This window comes from Apus apus, chromosome 3 (assembly GCF_020740795.1).
Source record: "Apus apus isolate bApuApu2 chromosome 3, bApuApu2.pri.cur, whole genome shotgun sequence".
Lineage (NCBI taxonomy): Eukaryota > Metazoa > Chordata > Aves > Apodiformes > Apodidae > Apus > Apus apus.
This window is the reverse complement of record NC_067284.1, coordinates 80,588,236-80,608,625: the sequence shown is the minus strand read 5'-3', so window position 1 is coordinate 80,608,625 and position 20,390 is coordinate 80,588,236. Positions and strand designations below refer to the sequence as shown.

Here is a 20,390-nt window from a genome sequence, read left to right as displayed (position 1 = left end):
AATATTATTATTTTTTTAATGTTGTTCCTAAAACTACTTCTGTGCACTGGAAAAAAATTCTTAATTACAGCCAACAGGTTAGAATGAGCAGGCCTGAGACATTAAATACATGTCTTGTGGAACACAATTACCTGCCCAGTCACTCCCAGCCACAGTCAGGTAAGTCTTTTGGTATGTTTCACAGGACATATTAGATGCAAATAACATTTTTGACCACTGTAACTACAGTCAGTGGACAACTGAGCAGAGCATTGAAAGACCAAAGACAGGACAGTGTTACACAGAAGGTTGTTTCAGTATCTTGCTACTCACAGTAATTTGTCTTTAGAAAATATCTAGCTGAAATTTTTATTCCTACATCTTTTCACTTACTTCCTAAATAAGTAACAAATAAGCTGTCTTGTGACTAAATCTTTCTGTACATAAATCACATGTAGGTGTTCTGTAACACCATTTTCCTTTAACAGAGCTATCCTAACTTCCAAGTTCTGGATTTCATTACTAGCAAGCACTGACTCCACGTCAAGTGATCTTACCACCCATGTTCCTTCTCACAGAAACTATAGGGCACAGTCTAGTGGTCTGGTAGCCAGGTCACACAAGGAGATTGTTGTCACCTTTCAGCCCTTGTGTCTTAGTCATCCAGAGCCTCAGTAGTAGCCACAGAGCCATCCTAAATGTGGCCCCGTGATTTTCCTCCCTCAATGTCTGCTTTCTGCTTCTCACCAGAAGAGACTCCTCTGAACTATAATGCTGTTATAACACCTTCAGAACAATGGGAGCAGGGCTCACAACTTGAGCACACGATAACGGGACTGATTTCAGCTCCTGCACTTCAGAAAGCTACTGTCCTTTAGGGGTTCTGCTGGGAAAACATCCACCCTGAAAGACGAGTACTTACTGCCATGAATGCAGAACACACCGGCAGAGAACAGGCTGGCTGCAGTGATGCTAGCGCGGTTTTAGCTCGGTTATATATACATATATTACCCTCCGCCGGGGCACGTCCCTTCCGTCAGACGCCACATCCGCTGCCGCGCGGGGCCTTACGGGCCCTTTCGTTGCCGTAGCGACGGAAGCCTCCTCCGCCTCTTCCGGCTTCGCATGGCGCCGTCTCTTCCGGTGCGGGGACTAATATGGTGAGTGGGCCCTGCTGGGGGAGGGGAGTCACGCGTGGGAGCGGGCTGGGGAGGCGGCCTGAGCCGCCGCTGCTCGCGGGCAGGGGCCCTGCCGTTGCGGCGGGGCCGGGCCGGGCAGGGCAGGGCCCAGCACGGCGCCCCGGGGCGGGCCGGGCCTAGGAGCCGCGCCGCGCTGCTCTGGCCCCGCGCCTGGCGCGAGCCTCGCCGGGCCGGTGGTGACGCGGCTGCGCGCGGGGGTCCGGCCCCCGTCCCGCTGCCCGGGCTGCGCGCGGGGAGCCCCGCAGCCGTTGGTTGCCGTTGGTTGCCGTTAGCCGGGCGCTGCAGCGGGAAGTGCCCCCTCGCCACGGCGGCGGCACCGCCGCTTCCGGCGGGGCGGCTGCTAACGGCCCGGAAGGAGCGCGCGCCGCGGCTTTCCGCTGGGACTGCCTCTCGGCTTTCCCGCCCTGCCCCCCTTCGCGGTTTCCCGGTCGCCGGTGGTTCTGTAGTGGCAGCGGGCGGGTGCCGTGCCGGTGCGTCCCGAGCGAGGGCTGTGCCTGCAGCCCACCTTGCAGCCCCCGGGCTGGGCTGCGGCTTGAGTCGCGGCCTTAGGGGTTTCCTTAAGCACCAAACCGGTCAGAGAACCGCAGCTGGCACCGGGAAAAAGCGGCTGTCTTGCTGCTGCTGCCGTGCGTCAGTGAAAGCGCAGGGCCGGTACTGCTGGTACGTGGGGCTCACTTCCCAGAGAAGAAACTTGGTTTCTCTGGGAAAGACCACCCAGCAGGCTTGTTCGGCTGGGTGCCTGAACTTTCCCTTTCGATGCTGAACGCAAACCAGTTGATATCAGTGCCAGTAGCAGGTACTTTCACCTGTTGGCATTGTGGAACAGATGCTCACACGTGAAGAAATACTTCTTGTGGAGCTGTTGTGACACCACACGGGGACCTTCAGTGACCGAGGTCTGGGGTAGTTGCCCTGCTGCTCAGCACACAGGTTTCTCTGCATGGTGTTGCCAGAAGTCTAGGACCTAAGAAGCTTTAATGCCAAAGTGCAAATCTGCTGAATTAAAGCTTACTTCCAGGAGTGAGCTGTGGCTGCTATGCCTTTGCATGAGCTTCTCCTCCCACAGCTTTAATGCACGGCATACTTGACGTGAAGCGGGAGGTGTGGCACAGCGCAGTTAGGCAATGGAGACGGTACTACCAGCATGGGAAAGCAGTGGCTGCTAAGCTGGTAGAGTAGCCTTTGAAACAGGCAGTCCACTGCCTGCTAGGAAAGCTTTTCAAAGCCTTCTTTTGTCCTCTATGTGTTTCCTGAGAAAAAAATATAACAAAATGAGTAGCTAGTGAAGAAAGTAGTGGGTGCCAGCCTTTTGCCTTAGGTGAGCAAAACTTGGGCTCTGTAGTACTGCTTTTTTAATTGGTGACACCAAGACATACGTGTATTTCTACAGGTGCAATGAAATGCAGCTATGTTGACAAATTGAGAGTGTTTTGGTAACCAGCCTGTTGATATGTCTTGCAGTTACAGATGCTATAGCTTACAGTCAAACCTTATTTCATCCAGCCCTAAATCATGTGTATGACCCATTACAAGTCCACAAATTTATCTTGCAAGTCTTTTTATGTGGAACATGGACTTCTTTGTGGGGAGAAGAGAATGGGAGACAAGTAACTAGAAGCTTGGGCCCTCTGAGAAGAGGAGCAAGTGGCATGGTTGATTAATTTTCTGTTAGTTTGTTCCCTATCACACTTTCAGGAGAGCCACGTAACACCCTCTCGCTCCCATCTCCCACATGAACGTGTCCTCTCTGCCCCAGGAAAGGAGAGGGAGCACCTGCAGTGCCCACATGAGCCCTGTGCATTTAGGTTAAGCCATTACTGAGATCGTTTGTATGTCTCATGTTACTGGCCTTGTGTTCACCACGTTACAGATGATACCAGCATTGTTTTTATTTCTCTGATGGGTTCTTTTGTGTGTGTGTGTATATATATATATACATATATACACACTCAATATTTTTCACTTTAATAAATCAGTTGGCTTTGGGTGGGAAGTGTGCTTTGATATTCTGGATTATACCTAAATTAAACTTAATTCTGAGTAATTAATAATATTCTAATATAATAATCAAGTTAAATGGTTAAAAAATACTGCTTAATTTCATTTTTACAAGCTATCTCTGGTAAAATACTCATTGTCTTTGATATAATTGTGAAAATAGTTAATGAAGATTTCCTTTTTGTTAATTTAAATTATGGTTTAAATACAGTTTTTAATTAAATTTAATTTTTTTAAGGGGACAATACATCTGTTTCGCAAATCACAGAGGTCATTGGTTGGAAAGCTAACACATGAATTTAGGCTGGTCGCAGCAGATAGGAGGGTAAGTATTTCTTTCAAAAAATTAATAATAATTAAAATCATGTTAGCTGTGATAGGTTAAAATACATTATTAACTTGAGTATATTTTGGAACTGTTTATTTGACATGTTCTAGCTGTGCTTAAAAAAAAACACAATTCACGTGTGAAGCTGAATTCCTTCCTGTGCTTTATCCCGGTCAATTAGTGTTCTCCAGAATTTTACTTACATTTAATATGTTCAGTAATAGTAAACTGAGTACAGACAGATAGTTTTAGGACCTAATTTCCAGCACAAAGAAAGGAACCCGCTGATGTGAAGTTGTGTAATTCTGTCTTCAAAAGTCAGATGGTATGTGTTGTAATTAAATGCAAATATTATACAGGGGTTATATTTTTAGACCAAAAAGGTATTTTAAGCATGGTGCACAAGCACTGCTTGCTTATAAATGAATTTTGAGACAATCTGTAGAATTCAAAACAGAATATGGGCTTTTTGTTCTAAAATAAGTTGTACATTTTTGAGAGGGAGGAGAAGCCAGTTCTGCTTGCATGGTGAGGTACTGCAATAGTGTTTTTTAAAACAAGATAGATATACTTTTGTCTTATAAATTTTGGAAGATGTAAGATACATGTTTATTCTCATCCACAGTCCTGGAAGATCTTGCTTTTCGGTGCTATAAATTTAATATGTATTGGCTTCCTGCTCATGTGGTGCAGCTCTACAAACAGCATAGGTAGGTGGCTCTGGTACTGAAACTACAAACAGCTACTATGTGTTTCTTAGTTTGTGGAGTTACAACATACTAAAAACCCACAAAGTTCAGCATGTGAGGGAGTTAGGTGGCTGCACAGCCAGGTTTGGAAAGTGCTTCCTTTTGATTTGACACAGTCAGTTTAGAGGCATTTCTTGCAGGCTAGTGTGGATGGGTTAAAGTCCTGCAAAGTTTGCAGTGTTTTCCAGACCTGCAGGTCATTTTCTTCCTGCAGTGTCCTCATTATCTTTAAGGTTGCAAAAAAGTAGACTTTTAAGCTAGTCCTCAAACCTGTTCCTCATATAAACAGTACCAATGATGTATGAATACCTTCATTTGGAGTTGAATTACAATGTTTGTAGCATGGCAAAAGGCTTCTCTGATTCCAGGAATGTCCCTTTTCAGTATTTTGTCTATCTTCTACTTTGATATCGGGGCTCCAAGATGTTTCCCATCATCTGTACTGAAGGTAGAATACCTTGTGTGTTTGTGACACAGGTTTTCTTGCAGTTTCAAGATGGGTCAGAGAAGGAACACAAGTAAAAAACTTGATAGAGCCTACTTACTGCAGTAATGCACATAGCATATCTCTTGCTTTGGCAGATGATGTGTTACTGGAAGTTCTCCTGACTTTTCTGCATTTAAATATTAAGTCAGAAGCTTAATACCTTTTGGATCTGGGTATTATTCTGTGCTTTATTAAAATTGGGATTGCCATAGTCAACCTGTTTATGAAGTTAAATATATTGGTGTGTTTAGGACATTCATATTATGTAGATACACAAAAGACAGACTTGCTTTATCATCAGAGACAGTTTACACAGATAGAAAATGAAAGAGCTGCACAAAGGGACTTGGAAGAACACAAGTTATTTCTGCATTGAGAAGTTATATTAAATTATAATATTTGCTCTTTTCACAGCTTTAACTGCTTACACATATTTGACAATCTTTGACCTTTTCAGGTGAGTTTTTTTCCCCCATTTAGTCTTACTGTTAATTTATGCCTGCCTTTGTATATTTCTATACATACAACATTTATTTGCAGATACATGTTATTTAGAGTCATCAATATAGAAACACTAACAGGTTAAATATAGCTTAAATTAGTATAAAATTGTACGTCACAAAAAATAGATATGAGAAACATCATAGCTGTATTGAGGATTACTAGAAACAAATTAATTCAGTCCTGGATTTTTCTGTGCACGTGCAAAACAGAATCTAGCATCAAACTGTTATTTGGTAGCTCAGTCTGATCATTTCCCTCGTGCCATAGTAATTGGTTCTGAAGTATCCTTCAGTTTTAGCATCAGGAAACAAGGAGTATGTAATCCTGTTTCTATTTAAAAATACTTCAAGAGCCAGATCTCATGCACTCTACCAATAAGGTCATTAGATATTTTTAGCATTTTTCATATTACCTAACAAAATTATACTAAAACTACTTAAACTACAAAAGTTCTGAACGCTTTTGATAATATTGATACTACAGACATGAAATATATTGAATTCTTACCCGAGATGAAGCTTGGTAGCAGTGGCTGGGAAAGAAACTGCATAAAGTGCATGTGGTTGTTGGTAATTTATTTTAGTAGCCTGGGTCATCTTCCTTACTAGCTTATAAAAAGTATAAATTGCCTATCTACAGTCTGTTTTGCCCACTACTTACTGTAGCTTTTCTGACTGATAGTAAAACATTTATTAGTAACAGCAGCAAACATGAAGAAAGGAAAATCAATTATTGATGTGTAAGCACAAAAATACTTCACTTGGTCTGTGACTGCATTAGAATTGTAATACAACTTGAATGAATCTCAGATTTCTCTTAGAATTTTTTATCTGCTGAGGTTTGTGGTCTTGTCTCAAAACACCTTTTTCAACTTGGGGGAAGTTTTGATGTTGTATTTCGTATTTGTATGGAATATTATTCTCTTTTGGTGTTAGGAGAAGAATTTCAGTTTTATTCCCAAGCACAATCTTTTCTGGATTCACTGGAATCCAGTTGTGACAGGGGTGGAAGGATTGAGTTCATGATAAAAGGTGGTTATATTGATTTGTTCAGATCTGTTGGCTAAAGTGTGTATTTCTAGATTATCCAGCTTGCAAAGGCTGCAGTTATTTATCACAGTCTCATTCTCCCCTTTTTTCAGTTTGGTAACTTGTCTAATAAGCTACTGGGTAATGATGAAGAAACCCAGCCCAGTCTATTCATTTGGGTAAGTACTAAAAACAAGATCTAGTGTTTGATAATGCAACATTTGACACATTGCAGAGTATCGTTGCCTGTATCCCCTAACAGCCATGACTAACAATCTGTGTGTAAAAGAGCCTGAATATAAAGAGATCCAAGACTGATGCTGTAAAGGACAGTGACAGAATAGGAGAGGAGAGGGGAGGGACAGGAAAAATAATTAAGAAATGCCAATTTTTAAGCTGTTTGTGGTAGGTGGAGTGTTGGCTTAAAAGAAAATAATGCCATAAAACTTCCAGTGTCTTCCTATCTCTCTGTCTTGAGAGAACTGGAAATAGTAGGTCTATCTTGCTGGTTCCTGCACATACCACAATGTGTGTGATGCATTGTTCAGTGTTTCTAAACTTAATTCTCAAATTTCAGGTTTGAAAGGTTTGAAGTTCTAGCCGTATTTGCATCTACAGTTCTGGCACAGCTTGGTGCTCTTTTTATACTGAAAGAAAGGTAGGGATGTGTACCATGTTCTTTAATTTTTTGTTACATACAAAGATATTCCAGATTGAGCAAAAGCATATGCATTCTACAAATGCTACCTGCAGAGAGAGATTGTAGAAAAAAACCTTCAGATTTTGAAAAATACTGCTAAACCTTATATTGATTATGCTACATGAAGGCTTCAGATTAAATTATAGGAAGGAAAATGTTGTTAATAATCATGTTTTCCAAAGAGTTATTTTCTTTAATACATTCCTCTATGCATCTTAACTGTTTAAGTTCATTAATAAATAAAACTTTTTTTTTACTTCAGTTACTTCCTGAAGTAAAGTAACTTCATAATATGTTAAGGGTATGAATATTTAAAGTATCAACTTAATCAGTCCCTCAAGATTTGCTCAAGTCTTAGTTTGACGTGCCATCTATGCTTGGAAGTATATGTATTTCAGGATGTTAGCCTAAAAAAAGATTTGTCTTTTAAAAATGAAGAGGCTTTTGTTAACTGGAATTTAAAACTGAGGCACCATACCTTCCATTTTTCTGTTTCTCTATAAAGGGCTACATTAACAACTTAGTGAGTTTATTCTATAGCTCTATCTGTTGTACTGACAATACACTGGAATGGTATTCTAATAATGATGCACTGTCAAAGCCTCTGAGTTTTTGAACATCCATTTTAGAAAATTCCCAAAGCTTACCATAGGTTTTCCTGTTACAGCTGAAGCTCATTTCTTATTTTACTAGTGGGTAAAAAAAAATGTTTGTATCTCCACCACAGTATCCAACATCTACTTTATTTGGCCTTGCTTAGTGAGAGGCTGTAAGTCAGGGATTTCAGACTTAGGTTGTTGTGGTTACCCATATGGGTGGTAGCAGTAGCAGTCAGCATACTTGGGCATGTTCATTACAAGCATCTTTACAAGCTCCCACTCATGGTAGCCAGCACCAGTGTGGCACAGTTTGGAAACAGCTGGAAAATCTAAATTACGCCCTGCTGATTTTCAGTGTTCAATGCTTTCATCACTTCTAAAAACTGCTGTGCTTATTTAAGCAATTAATTAATTTTGTTTCAGTACTGCATCTGTCAGTTTTTGTTTATGAATGACAGCTAATTCTTCAGAATTGAAAAAATGTTGTTCAGGTGTCAAGGTTTTATTGTATGAATATAACTGAAATTTTCAATTATTTTTGTAGTGCAGAGCGATTTCTGGAACAACCTGAGATACACACGTAAGAAATTATTTTGACATGTAAAATATTTTTTTTTCAGCATCTGTTTGTGTTTCTAATTCTTAATCTAGCATGTATTAATTATGCAAGTACATTCAACACCAAATTGGCTTGGTACCTTGGCATGTGTTTCAGACTGTGTAAGCTGTATTGCAAACAGTTTTTTCAAGGTACAATTCAAGTGTAATACACATGATCTCTGAAATGATTTAACTATATATTGCTGGTTTTTCTAGTTTACTCTCATTTCTTATGGAGGCCTCTTAGGAGTCCTGGTATGTGAGGGGAAGGGTGGTGTGATCATTAGGGAACTGGAGGTATTGCAAAGATGATGAAGACTATAAAGAATATGGGGAAAAGAGAAGAAGGTGTTAAGGTGCAAAAGCGTGGGACATAGGATGTATGGTAAAGCTCTAGTTCTCCTAGGCAAGGACAGGGGCATAGTCTGTAATTCCATAGGAAAATGAAGTTTTTTTATCTCTACTGCTGAGAGTACTACTGCCATGCATTTGTATTTTCAAAGGATAAATATGTATGTATGTGCTTTTATGCAATTATTTAAGAACTGTTAACATTATGAACAGTATGTACAGCCTGCTGTGATAACATTGACGTATGGAGTGCAGTGATCTGAGATAATCCTCAAAAGGAAAATACACTGCCAGTTGTTAGCTTTACACTGGTTTATCTTACTCTTGTTTCCAGTCTTGGTGAACGATACCAAGCAAAGTATTTTGATATTGTTACTAGTAATTAGAGCTTGATTTAATGTTTTGTGATGATGTGAAATTAAGATACTTTTTTTTTTTTCCCCCTCTCTAGGGGGCGACTGCTGGTTGGTACTTTCGTGGCTCTCTTTTTCAACTTATTTACAATGCTTTCCATTAGGAATAAGCCTTTTGCTTACGTCTCCGAAGGTATGCGATAAATTAATCTATAATAAGAATTGGGAAAATATTTAAATGTTTCTATTTTTATGAAGGTATAACTTGTCTGGTCACCTTACCTTTGTTACCCCTATTACCAGATATATATATAGCTATTACCTCTATTATTATAACTTCATGCAGTTTAGAATTGCCATCCAGATTTCAACTCTGGTTTACTTATAGAGCTCTCTGAGTAGTATGTTGTTATTAGTATGATAAACTGAGTATTGTTTTAATGCTGAAGTACCCTTTATTTTCAGCCTTTTGGATCCAAGCAGTGAAGCTTTTCTGACAGATCTCACAACTTTGAAGACAATTTGTGGATATATTAATGGATTAAAAATAAATTAATGTAATAATTCTTCTTAATAGCTCTTTTGCCTGTGACTTTTTCCACTGTGAAGTTGGCTTGCAGTCTTTCCAACTAACTGCTGGGAGACCATTGAGCATTGTGAAAACTAGTAAATATTGAGAAACAGTCTTCTCTTTTTCCTGGTCTTCCATGTATTTTGCTATAAATAATGCCTTGATTCAGTGAATACGGTTTTGCTTGAATTGTTTATACTTATAATTATATATTTGTATATAAAATATAATTATGGTGGTTATACTGTGCAATTAGATTTGTATTTAATCAGTTCAGATTATTATGAGAGATGGAAATTTTACTGGAAAAGTCAGATTTTTTTGTGGGGTTTTTTCAAGTTACTGAATCTGTTGAGATGCATGTACTCATTCACAGTGTATTGGGTTCTTCCCTTAAAATAAAATGTTAAGTGTACATTAAAATAAGTTCCTTTACTCATAGTAATTTTATTACCTTCTTTCTTTTGCAGCTGCCAGCACAAGCTGGCTTCAGGAGCATGTTGCGGATCTCAGTAGAAGGTAAAGCTTTATGATGTTTTTCAAAATTGTTAGCTCCCGAAAAGGCAGTTTTGTGGTTTTGTGTATAGTAATGATTTAGATGGGTATTGAGGCATAAACTGTTGTGTATTAGAGCTTTTAAAACAGCTTTTACCTCCTGTAGGTCTTGTGTGTGAACTCTAGAGCAAACATGGTCTCTCATATTTCCCAGATACATCAATGTAATAGAAGTACATCTTTCTACATAACTTTCCTTTTGAATGTGTTCAGTACATTGTATGTAATTCTCCTTGCATGAGGTGAACTAGCTTTGTCCTGAATCGACTTGAACTGCATTTCTCAACAATCATTACCTGAGGGATATATTTTGTAGTAATTTGTGTTTATTTACTCTGTGGGGTGGGCAAATGACTAGCATGGTTGCAGCTTAAATGTGTTTTATGAAACAGGTTACTCACTGAAACACAGCTATGGAAACTGCTCACTTGTCCAGCAGGAAACTGGAAAGTCTGTGCCTTCCAGGGGCTGAAGAAGTGTTGCTCGTTCATCTTGTCTGTTAGATATCTTGCTTGTATTGGATATCTGCATGTGAGATAACACTGCTTGCAAATAATTTTGTCAGCTGTCAGAAATGTTTATTTTGAGCCATACATGTTATTCCAAGGACTTATGCTGTCAGTATCAAAATAAGAATGTGAAACCATATTGTATAACATGTTATGTGTGCCCACCTGTTTCTGCATGTTGTGATTTTTCTATACAGTTGAGGAAAGCAGAGAATGCTGTTTTGTTACACAGAAGATTTTCTTTTATATGGGTATAAGGTTTTATATCACCAGACCCAAATTCTACCTAACAGCTTTGGAAGACTAGCAGTAGGGTTGCCCCAAGTACCTGGAGTTTCAGCTTTAAAAAAATTAACAATGTGGATAGCTGTCACAGACACGAGCAGAGTTTTTCTTGAATGATGTAGTAACACAGTGTTACAGGGAAGGACATTAATAACTTGAAGGGCTTCCAGATCAAGAGTCTAGACAATTATGCCAACAATAAAAAAAAAAAAAAAGTAATTCAATTTGGTTAATACTTATAGAGCTATTTCAGATGTTTTCTATGAAGCAGTCCTGATTACAGAATATTTGCACTTTCATGTAGTTATATTGATTAAAATTCTTGCAAGAGTAAGAGCAGACCAGCACATGATGTCTAAACATTGGTTGCTTCCAGAGCAACAAAACTTTTTGCATTGTCTTTTCTTTTAGATTTTCCAGTACATAACATGCACTTATACTCAATGGGAAGTACAGAGATCCTCTTCTCTCTTCATGCTCCTGTTGATAACTATAAATAAATAATTTTTGCCAATATTCCCTCATGGATTTCTTGGTCTCCTCTTATTCAGATAGCTGGTCTCCTCCCTTTTTTCTAAGACTCCATGAATTAATTAGCTTTGGCTTTAAAACACTTGCACACTGCGGTGGCAGATGGATTGAAGACTATATGTAAGCCCCCCCAAACTTGCATATATATAATAGCAGTGTCAGAACCTCTTAAATTCTTGTGTTGTGTACAGCTGACACAGTTATGTTACAAGAAAATAGAAAGTAACACAAGATATGTATTTTAACATGCAGAAAAGCTGTAACAAGATTAGTGTATGTACATTTTGTAGATGGGAAGACAGACTTAAAGCAAAGAGGTATTAGTTTCAGATATGAGAGAGAATGTGATGTGGATCTAAACTGGGTGAATTGTTCCTGACATCAGACAATTACAAAACTTGGCACAGAATTAGAAGGGTTTTTACAGCCCTCAGAGACATCATTTGCTGTGTCTGCAGGGTGTATTTGAAGTCAAATGCTGCAATAGTGGGTGTAACGTTTGGGTTTTGAAGTAATGATGAGCAGCAAGTTGACAGATACTTCTTCTGTTTCGTTACAGTATTTGTGGAGTCATCCCAGGATTGAGTAGCATATTTCTGCCACGAATGAACCCATTTGTCTTGATTGATATAGCTGGAGCTCTAGCTCTTTGCATTACATACATGCTCATTGAAATCAAGTACGTACAGTTGTTTTTTGAAAAAAGGAACAGTTTATGGGAAATGGCATTTTATACTTGAAAGGTGTAATCTTATAAAAAGCTGTATTTTGTATAAAAGGGATTGCAACTCCATGAATATATATATTTTTCCAAAGACATATAGTTCAGATGAGATTAGTATGTGTAATATTCTGCAAGTATATGCAATTTAAAAGAATGAAAAAGAACAAAATTTCTTACACCTTTAAAAAAATGTAAATACCTGTTTTTCTTTAAAATTGCTTTTTCTCTCTAGCAATTATTTTGCTGTAGACACAGCCTCTGCTATAGCAATTGCTTTGATGACATTTGGCACCATGTATCCCATGAGTGTCTACAGTGGGAAAGTACTACTCCAGGTAAGGCAGTGTCACAAAACAAGGGGTTTTTGTGGTTTCAGTTTTGTTAAATGTCCTCATCAATAACAAAAACAACCCATAAAATCTGTTTTAAGCATTTGAATAAGGATAAGGGGAATTTGTGATGTGGTAGAATAATTTTAAGGGTAGTAGAAATAAACATAATGAATTTGTATGAATTTATTGTTTAGTGACATTAGTCCCTTGTGTAGACCAGACTTATTTTAAACACAGCTAGTAAATCTATATTGTAACTTTTTTTTCCTCCTGTTTTTCTTAAAGACAACCCCACCACATGTGATTGGCCAGTTAGATAAACTTCTTAGAGAGGTAAGTCAATGCATGACACAGTGTGTTACAGTTAACATTAAATAAGATTTGGGAATATTAAGAGGTTTTGTGAGTAGTCCAAGAAGATTGCTAGAGTTATTTTTTAATATTATTTTTGAGCTGCATGTAGAAATACTGATCTTGCCATCTAAGAATAGTGTTATACAGTCATCTGGAACAAATCTGTTGAAGTAGTGAAGGTTGTTTGTGACTAACTAAATTTGAACTACCATTGAAGTGGTTTACAAATGTGAGGGAGGGGAGAAGGAGTGCAGGCAGCTGTTGACTTACAGTATATCAGGTTGAGAAAATATTGCCAGTAGACAGCAAGAGTTACTTGCAATGTAAATCCATGTTTTTTATGGATTTGGATGTTTAAGGGTAGCAAAAGTACAGTAGACAGACATTGTCTGTTCTGTGTATGGAAGCTTTTATTTCACTACTGAAAATGCTGTATTATTCACCTATGTGTAAAAGTACATTTTTAAAAGGATTTGAAACATTATTTCTAATTTATTTTCATATTTCTGGATGTGTCAAATTAGGTTTCAACTTTGGATGGTGTCTTGGAAGTTCGAAATGAGCATTTCTGGACATTAGGTTTTGGCACTTTGGTAAGATTGTCTTTTTAGCCTTTAAAAAAAGGGTATCAATTACTACTTTAATTTTTTTATTTAAATAATGGAAGATATTTTTCTCAAATCTAAAAAAAATTGATGGAGATGCAGCTGTGGATTTAGAATTTTGCATGCATTTTGCAACTGCAGAATTTCTTTTGTATTTTGGCAGTGAAGAAAATGATGAACAATAGTAGTTTGTGTTTTTTTTCAAATTAAGTGTATTAGTGTAAATTGTCTCAGAGGGTAAACACAATGCCTGTAAACTTTCTGGTATGAAAGATCTTCAGTAGAATCATGTTTTTATCCTTTCTGGGGGAGGATGTAGAAGAAAAACACCTAAAATTATGTACTGTCATTCTGTAATCTGAAAGAAATTAAGAGATTTTTTTGTGATAAAGAATGATCACACAGAATTTGTTTATTCCTAAATTGACGCAGGTATGTTGTGACAGCTGGAAAATTCAGACTCAAAGAATTTTTTTCTGTTTCTGAATTCTTCCAATATAGTACTCTTGTTAAAAAAAATGAAAAAAGGAGCCGCTCTGACTTGCTGATGTGAAAATAGCTTTTGGTTTCATGTTCTGCTGCCAGAATACTGGATCACAGCATTGTTGGTTTGATCACAGATGTTTATAAAACTTTTGGATGCATATTTATGTATTGGCATCTTCTAGATTGTAGTACAAACTTCCTGAGACCTGGGTATGTTTTCAGCTGCACCATCTGATGTAAAAACGGCTTACCTAGCACAAGCTTTGAACCATATTCTTTATTAAATATGAACTGGAAAAGCATGTGAGGGGTTCTGTTTTGTGTCTTGTTCTCTTCTGCAGCGGTAGTTCAAGGTAAATGAGATACTGAGAAGGAGGGAAGGGGCAGCCCACAGTTATATGCACTTCCAGGAGGAACTCTTACTCTGTGGTCCACAGGGGGCATTGCCTCTTTTCTTGGTGATGGTCCTGATTTGAGTGTGTCTGCCATGTGTGTTGTCCCTCTTGCCTGCTCCAATATCACGGTGATGACACTTTTTCCTAAGTTTGGCATATGAAGTTCCACTGCACTTCATTCTTCTTTTGGGCCACTCTTTTTCCTGGCTGTTGCCTTTCCTTTCCTGCCATCACGTTGTAGTTTGTAGTTTGATTTTAAGACTCACTTTTCCTGTATGATGATCTTGATACATTCATAAGACATAAACACATCAGGAAATACCTAAATGTGTCCTAATTATGTAGTTATTTACTAAGTTTCTCAGTTTAGTCAGGAGTCTCCACTGGGAAAGGTCTTTACATAATTCTCTGCAGGATAACTTGCCTCCTCTTGAATGCATATGGAGGATCTTTATTGAAGTAGCAGTTAACAGCCAACTTATTTTTATCACTTTCTAGGCTGGATCAGTCCATGTCCGAATTCGGAGAGATGCAAATGAACAAATGGTACTTGCCCATGTCACTAACAGGTTATACACGTTGGTCTCTACCTTGACTGTTCAGATTTTCAAAGATGACTGGATCAGACCTACCTTATCATCTGTGCCTATTGCAAACAATATTCTGAACGTTTCGGATCATCATATTATTCCAATGCCATCTTTGAAAGCTGCAGATAATTTGAACCCTGTGACATCCACTCCAGCTAAGCCCAGCAGCCCACCGCCAGAATTTTCTTTTAATACACCAGGCAAAAATGTGAATCCAGTCATCCTTTTAAACACTCAGACAAGGCCCCATGGATTGGGCTTTAATCATGGATCCGCACCCTACAGCAGTGCACTCAATCAAGGATTTGGAATACCAGGAATGGGAGCAACTCAAGGGTTCAGAACTGGTTTTACAAATGTCCCAAGCAGATATGGAACAAACACTCATGGGCAACCTCGACCATAATAAACAGCATTATTTATTGTACTTAAGGGTATTGACTTAATTCTTTTATTACCCAATTTTTATAAACATTTGGAATGTCAGATCATTCTAAATGGCTGGGAACAAGTGCATTGTTCATATTCATGAAATAGGGAAATTGCATTTTTTTTCTTTGCTTTTGCAGTATCCTGTGTAATGCCACAAATATTTTCCAGACTTACAATACTTTGCATAGTTTTTATAGAGTGTCTGTTTCTATTAATTTTTTTAAATTTTATTTTCCCAAGAATGTATTGAAATACAGCACAACTCCATAAGTGAGTAAAATTGCAACCAGGTAGCTTTTTTTTCTAATGAGAATTCCTTACTGAATGTTAAGTATCTGAGAGGATAGGAAATTGCAGAAATACAAGTCCCAGTTTTCAGAGATGTTTTGATTGTTGTATTAAGCCATCTTTTGGCAAAGTCGTAATTATTTTTTCATTGCAAAAATCCATCAATATTCATATTGTAGTGATTGTGAAGACAATCTGGCATTTCAAATTCTAATTCATTTTGTAAGTATTCCATATTCATCTCTGATACTCCTTTTTGGTTTAACTGCAAAATTATATAGCAATATACTGGGAAATAAAGTGTTTCAAACTGAAGATTTTACAAGAACCTCTTTTTCACAGTTAACCCTATTTAAGATACAGAGCAGATGGCTGTATTGTTTCTGAAGCCAGTATTTAATTTTTAACTATGGAAAGTATTCTCTGATTCAATTGCGACTTTGTACTTTTCCTCCTTGTATTTTTTTCTGTAGTTTCAGAGGAAAAAATATTTATATTCCTGGTTTATATCCAGAGTACAGGTCAGTGATCACTGACAGTTCATAAAGTCATTACTAGAGTGCTTAAACTTTGGGGTACACTTGGAACAAGACTGCCTAACTTGTGTCTGCATTTGCATTATAATTCTACTCTACATCTAGAAGGTCTTGTTTCTTCAGGGTCTTTCTCAGAGAGCTCTTCTCTCTGCTTTTTCTTTACTACGTTGATAACATGGGAAGGCCTTTTAGAAAGACTTCATTTTTATTTTCTTCTCCTGTACAGTGTGTCTTCTAGTTCGCTAGCCAATACTTCCTCTGCACTTTCTTCTGCATCTCTTGGCTGTTAAGGAATGGGTTGCCCATTCCTGTTGTTTCATGTGCAACTCAGGGTGCTATATATTGGCTTCCACCTTGTTAATCTGCATACTAAGTCTCTCCGTTTGTCCAGGATGGTTATATGGAGCTGTAGTATCTCAGGGACTCCAAAGGTATTAATGTTACCTGAAGATAATGGGTTTGATAGAGAAATCTTTCTCTTGTGAAACTGAGTTGGGAAAAAACAGCCTTCATTTGAATTCTCAAGATCTGTGGTTTCTTCACACGGGCTGAGGATTTCTTTTTCTGCATAAGGACATTTCTCTCCTGGTTTCGGTTTTTTTATTCTGTCCACTTCCTGTGTTTCTCACTCCAATGCATGGAGAGAGGGTGTCACTCTTGTAAACAAAGCACGGTGACATTCTGCATGATGGGATCTTATGGGGATGTTTTAGGCTGAGGGTAGTGTCCAGACTGCCACTGGTGTGTATACAGTCTGTGTAAGCTGCAAGTAGGGAATCTAGTTCTGTACTTCATTTGCAGCAAGAGTAACAGTTTCATTGCTATGTTAGAAAATGTAACGACCTGGAAAATTGCACTTAAAAATTACAATGAACTTGTAACAATTGGCTGTGTTTCTATGAGGTCAGTATTAGCTCAGTAGTCATCTTTGTTTCATTATTCTGTCTTTATGTGTAGTCTGTTACATGTGCCATTGCTGCATGGAAATCCTCTGAAGTACAGAACACTTGAACAGATTCTCTGTACCTCTTGGGTGCTGAACTAGGCTGCACTCTCTACAGGATCTGCAACACCTTAGAGCCAGCAGAATGTTTACAATATACTACTCTCCTGTGGCCTATTTGAGAATTGTTTCTTACTCCAGTTTCATAAACACACACTTGCCCTTTTTCTGACATTTTACATACATTGTATTATATTAGTTTCATGCCTTCTTGTTTTTAGTAGAAATTTAAAGCTCCATTTTATTAAAAAATGAAGCGAATCTTTGATTTAAAATGAGAAGGGAGAATGAGAATCCTAGAATTCTGAGTGCAATATAAACACTTTAACAGGATTATTTTTTTGAGTGATTGTTTACAATATCTATCATATGTGTAGATGTTAAAGATTCTTTTAGACATTAGAACAGCTTTTTAGCTGCTTTATTGTTATGAATATATTAAGAATATCTGTTAAATCAGCACAGAGTAAAATGTCTCCTTTTATACAAGGGAAATAAAATCAGTGTCATTAAATGACAAGAAAAAAGTCGTAATTTGTGTACAAGATTTTATAGTTATCTTTTTACAGATACTGATTGTTTAAGTGATACTCTCGGGTAATACTTCAGTTCAATGAGCACATCTGTGAAACTTCAGAACTGTTTTGCTGGGTCTGCTACCAATATAGACTTGAGGCCTTGTAATAATTCTACAGAAAACATTTTTACTGCATTTTTGTCTTTTCTAATTGTATTTTGCTGATAGGTGGTCGCGATCTAAGTGTTTATTTGAAATGTGGTGAATAAGAATTGTTAGTTTATATTGTCTTCATTCCTATTGATAGGAAAGCTATTCCAGGAAGAGAAGAAAGAGGACTGGTACTCACTGTCATTTCTACCAGAGGATTTGGCATTGTTACTCTCTGAACTTGTTCCAACTGCAATCACATAGGATCACTGCACTTGTAAATAAAAGCATCAAGGTTTAGAGAATTTGAGGGGCATAGACCATTATATAGGCTTAAGATTCTTGTGAAAAACTGCATTGTCCTGATACAAAAGGAGCTACAATGCCTGCTATGATATAAATTACTAATGTAATATGAGGGCTTTTTACAGCTTTACCTACTGAGTAATGGCTCGAGTTCATTCTGTTCTGCGTCTCTTCACCCAATTCATAACCACAGACACCTCTGGGAGGACTGACAAGCCAGTGACAGCCTCTCCTGGGAGGTAGATCGATTATTTTTTTTTTGTTCCCCCTGACTGAGATGTGACAAATGCTATTCAAGCAAAGAACCTGTGCAGTGATTCTGCTGATTTGTGTAATCATTATATTAGTTGAAGTCCCTCATTTGATTTCTATCCCCTGCTGCCGCCACCCAATAGGGACAGAGAAACTGCCCAGGGATAGGTTCTTCAGCATAAAGCCTCTCTCTGAATTCTGAAGTGATTATCTGTACGTGCATGTCCAAATCCTATGGCTCTGGATACTTTGTGATATTCAATATTGAAACTGAGAGTGGAAGAGATACCAGTCCTGATCTTTTCACTTGCATTCTTTGTTTTCTGGGTATTTTATCAAATGGCTAGACTTTCTCCTACCTGCTTGCTCCTCTCTGCTGTAGTAGCAGTGAGAACCCACCTTGCACCATGTCTTCTCAGACTACTTCAGGTTCTTGTGCCTTTGGGAGCTTAGATTCTTGGATTCATCTGGTTACTGGGCTGATATAAGTCTTCCTTCCAGCAGTTATTTTTCAAATGAATGACAGATCATATAAATATCTAAGATGATGACCCTCCCCTCTGTAAACACTTTCCAGGACTCACATCTAGTTAAGAGATGGCCTTCTTTTCCTGTACCAAAAAAAACAACCCCAAAAACCCAAGGGAAAAAAAAAATAAAGCAAGCCTCTTTATGTTTTCTCCATGTTTTGAGAACCATTAAATGATATTATACTAACCTGTATCTTGTTTCTTTGAACTGAGTAAATAAAACTCAAGAGAACTGCATGTTCAGGTAGTGAGAGCTGGTGACAAAACTGAAATGCCAGAGATTTGCTGTACTACTATGGTTTCAACAGTTTTTTAGAAATCAGGTTTTTCCCTCTGATCCCACATGTCATAATGAAGGCTATTTTAAGTTAATTTTCAAATTCTTGAAGACGCAAAGTAGCACTGCACACTGCAAATGCATACTGTTTTTCAGAGGCCCTGCAAAGTATAAAGAACATCAGTATGAGTTCACCTGTAAGAATGAAATTAGCCACACAAACTCATGTCTGGTTTTTCCTTATATAACCATTTTGTTACCTTTCTTTGCCACTTAAGAGAGTGCAGTAGGTGGCTTATACTGCTCAGAGTATTCAAACTTCAGAAGATGTAGTTATTTAGAGTGTTTTCTCATAGACTGAAGTATGATAGCAAAGAGTTCAAATAGCTTTGTATTTACACAGATGTAGAGTAATATCTCAAAATAAACACATCTGTCCAATTTTTACAATTCTCATTGTATTCTATTTCAGAAGTTGCATGCAAAATCAAAACATTTCTCACAAATGTTAAAGCAATGGGAAAACCAAATCCTTTTGTTTCATCTTGAGCAACAAAACCATATCGAATTTCATTTTCAGGCTGTCCTGTAATACTAAAAATTTACAAATTTGCATTGCTGTAAATACATTTTTCTATTGCAACTTGAAAATGTGTGTGTAAATACTTGTCTTATCTTCAGAAATGTTTGGTTTAGGAAAATGGTAAAATACATGCGAAATCTGACATGCCTGCAACTCCATATCTTATTTCCTTTTTCCATCTCTTTGCCCAGGTTTTCTAATGGAAGAATTTTGGTGCAGTAACATACTAACAGTTCATCCTCTACCAGCTTGATATTTATTTATTTTTTTTTTCTTCAGATGCTCTCATCTTTTTCTTACCAGTGGAAACCATAATTCTGTAGGTAGCTTTTGCGTACTGTTTATTTTGGCTTCTCCTGTTGATTTCATTCCAGGCTGAATTTTTTCCAGAGTGTTATACTAAATTTACTGAATAATTCTAGTAAGGAATGTAAAAGCATAGGTGAAGTATCTGGTGAGTATCTTTTTCTGATATTACAGGCTATGGCTTTTTGTTTTACTGTGATTTTTGCCTCTTTTGGTATTGTGGTATAAAAATCCAGTGCTGAACACTGCCAAAGTTGGTCATACCCAACCAGGGTAAGTCATAAGGCATTCCCCCCAGGGATCTTAATATGTGACATAAAACAGTGATGACAATCTGGAAAAATTCTGGGGCTTTTTATTCAGAGGAAAGACGTGGAAAGATCAAATTAATTCCAGGC

General features: G+C 37.9%; 1 protein-coding gene across 3 annotated transcripts; it reads left to right on the top strand.

Annotated features, from left to right (window-relative positions):
* Positions 1–1,053: 1,053 nt before the first annotated feature.
* Positions 1,054–15,239, top strand: SLC30A6 (solute carrier family 30 member 6). Of its 3 annotated transcripts, none has more exons than XM_051615814.1 (14): positions 1,054–1,139; positions 3,415–3,501; positions 4,130–4,214; positions 5,155–5,197; positions 6,386–6,451; positions 6,850–6,930; positions 8,116–8,151; positions 8,974–9,068; positions 9,917–9,965; positions 11,886–12,005; positions 12,283–12,385; positions 12,668–12,715; positions 13,261–13,329; positions 14,721–15,239. In XM_051615814.1, exons 1-14 carry the CDS (start codon positions 1,137–1,139, stop codon positions 15,216–15,218), a joined length of 1,383 nt encoding a protein of 460 aa, XP_051471774.1. In that variant the 5' UTR covers positions 1,054–1,136; the 3' UTR covers positions 15,219–15,239. The 3 variants fall into 3 exon arrangements, with proteins under 3 accessions (XP_051471774.1, XP_051471775.1, XP_051471776.1); XM_051615816.1 differs by lacking the exon at positions 1,054–1,139 and adding an exon at positions 1,575–1,648; XM_051615815.1 differs by lacking the exon at positions 6,850–6,930.
* Positions 15,240–20,390: the final 5,151 nt, after the last annotated feature.

Excerpts from the sequence above, each read along its gene's own strand:
- SLC30A6 (XM_051615814.1), top strand. Across the intron at positions 9,966-11,885 it reads GTTGCGGATCTCAGTAGAAG|TATTTGTGGAGTCATCCCAG; the intron begins GTAAAGCTTTAT and ends GTTTCGTTACAG. Across the intron at positions 12,006-12,282 it reads TACATGCTCATTGAAATCAA|CAATTATTTTGCTGTAGACA; the intron begins GTACGTACAGTT and ends TTTTCTCTCTAG.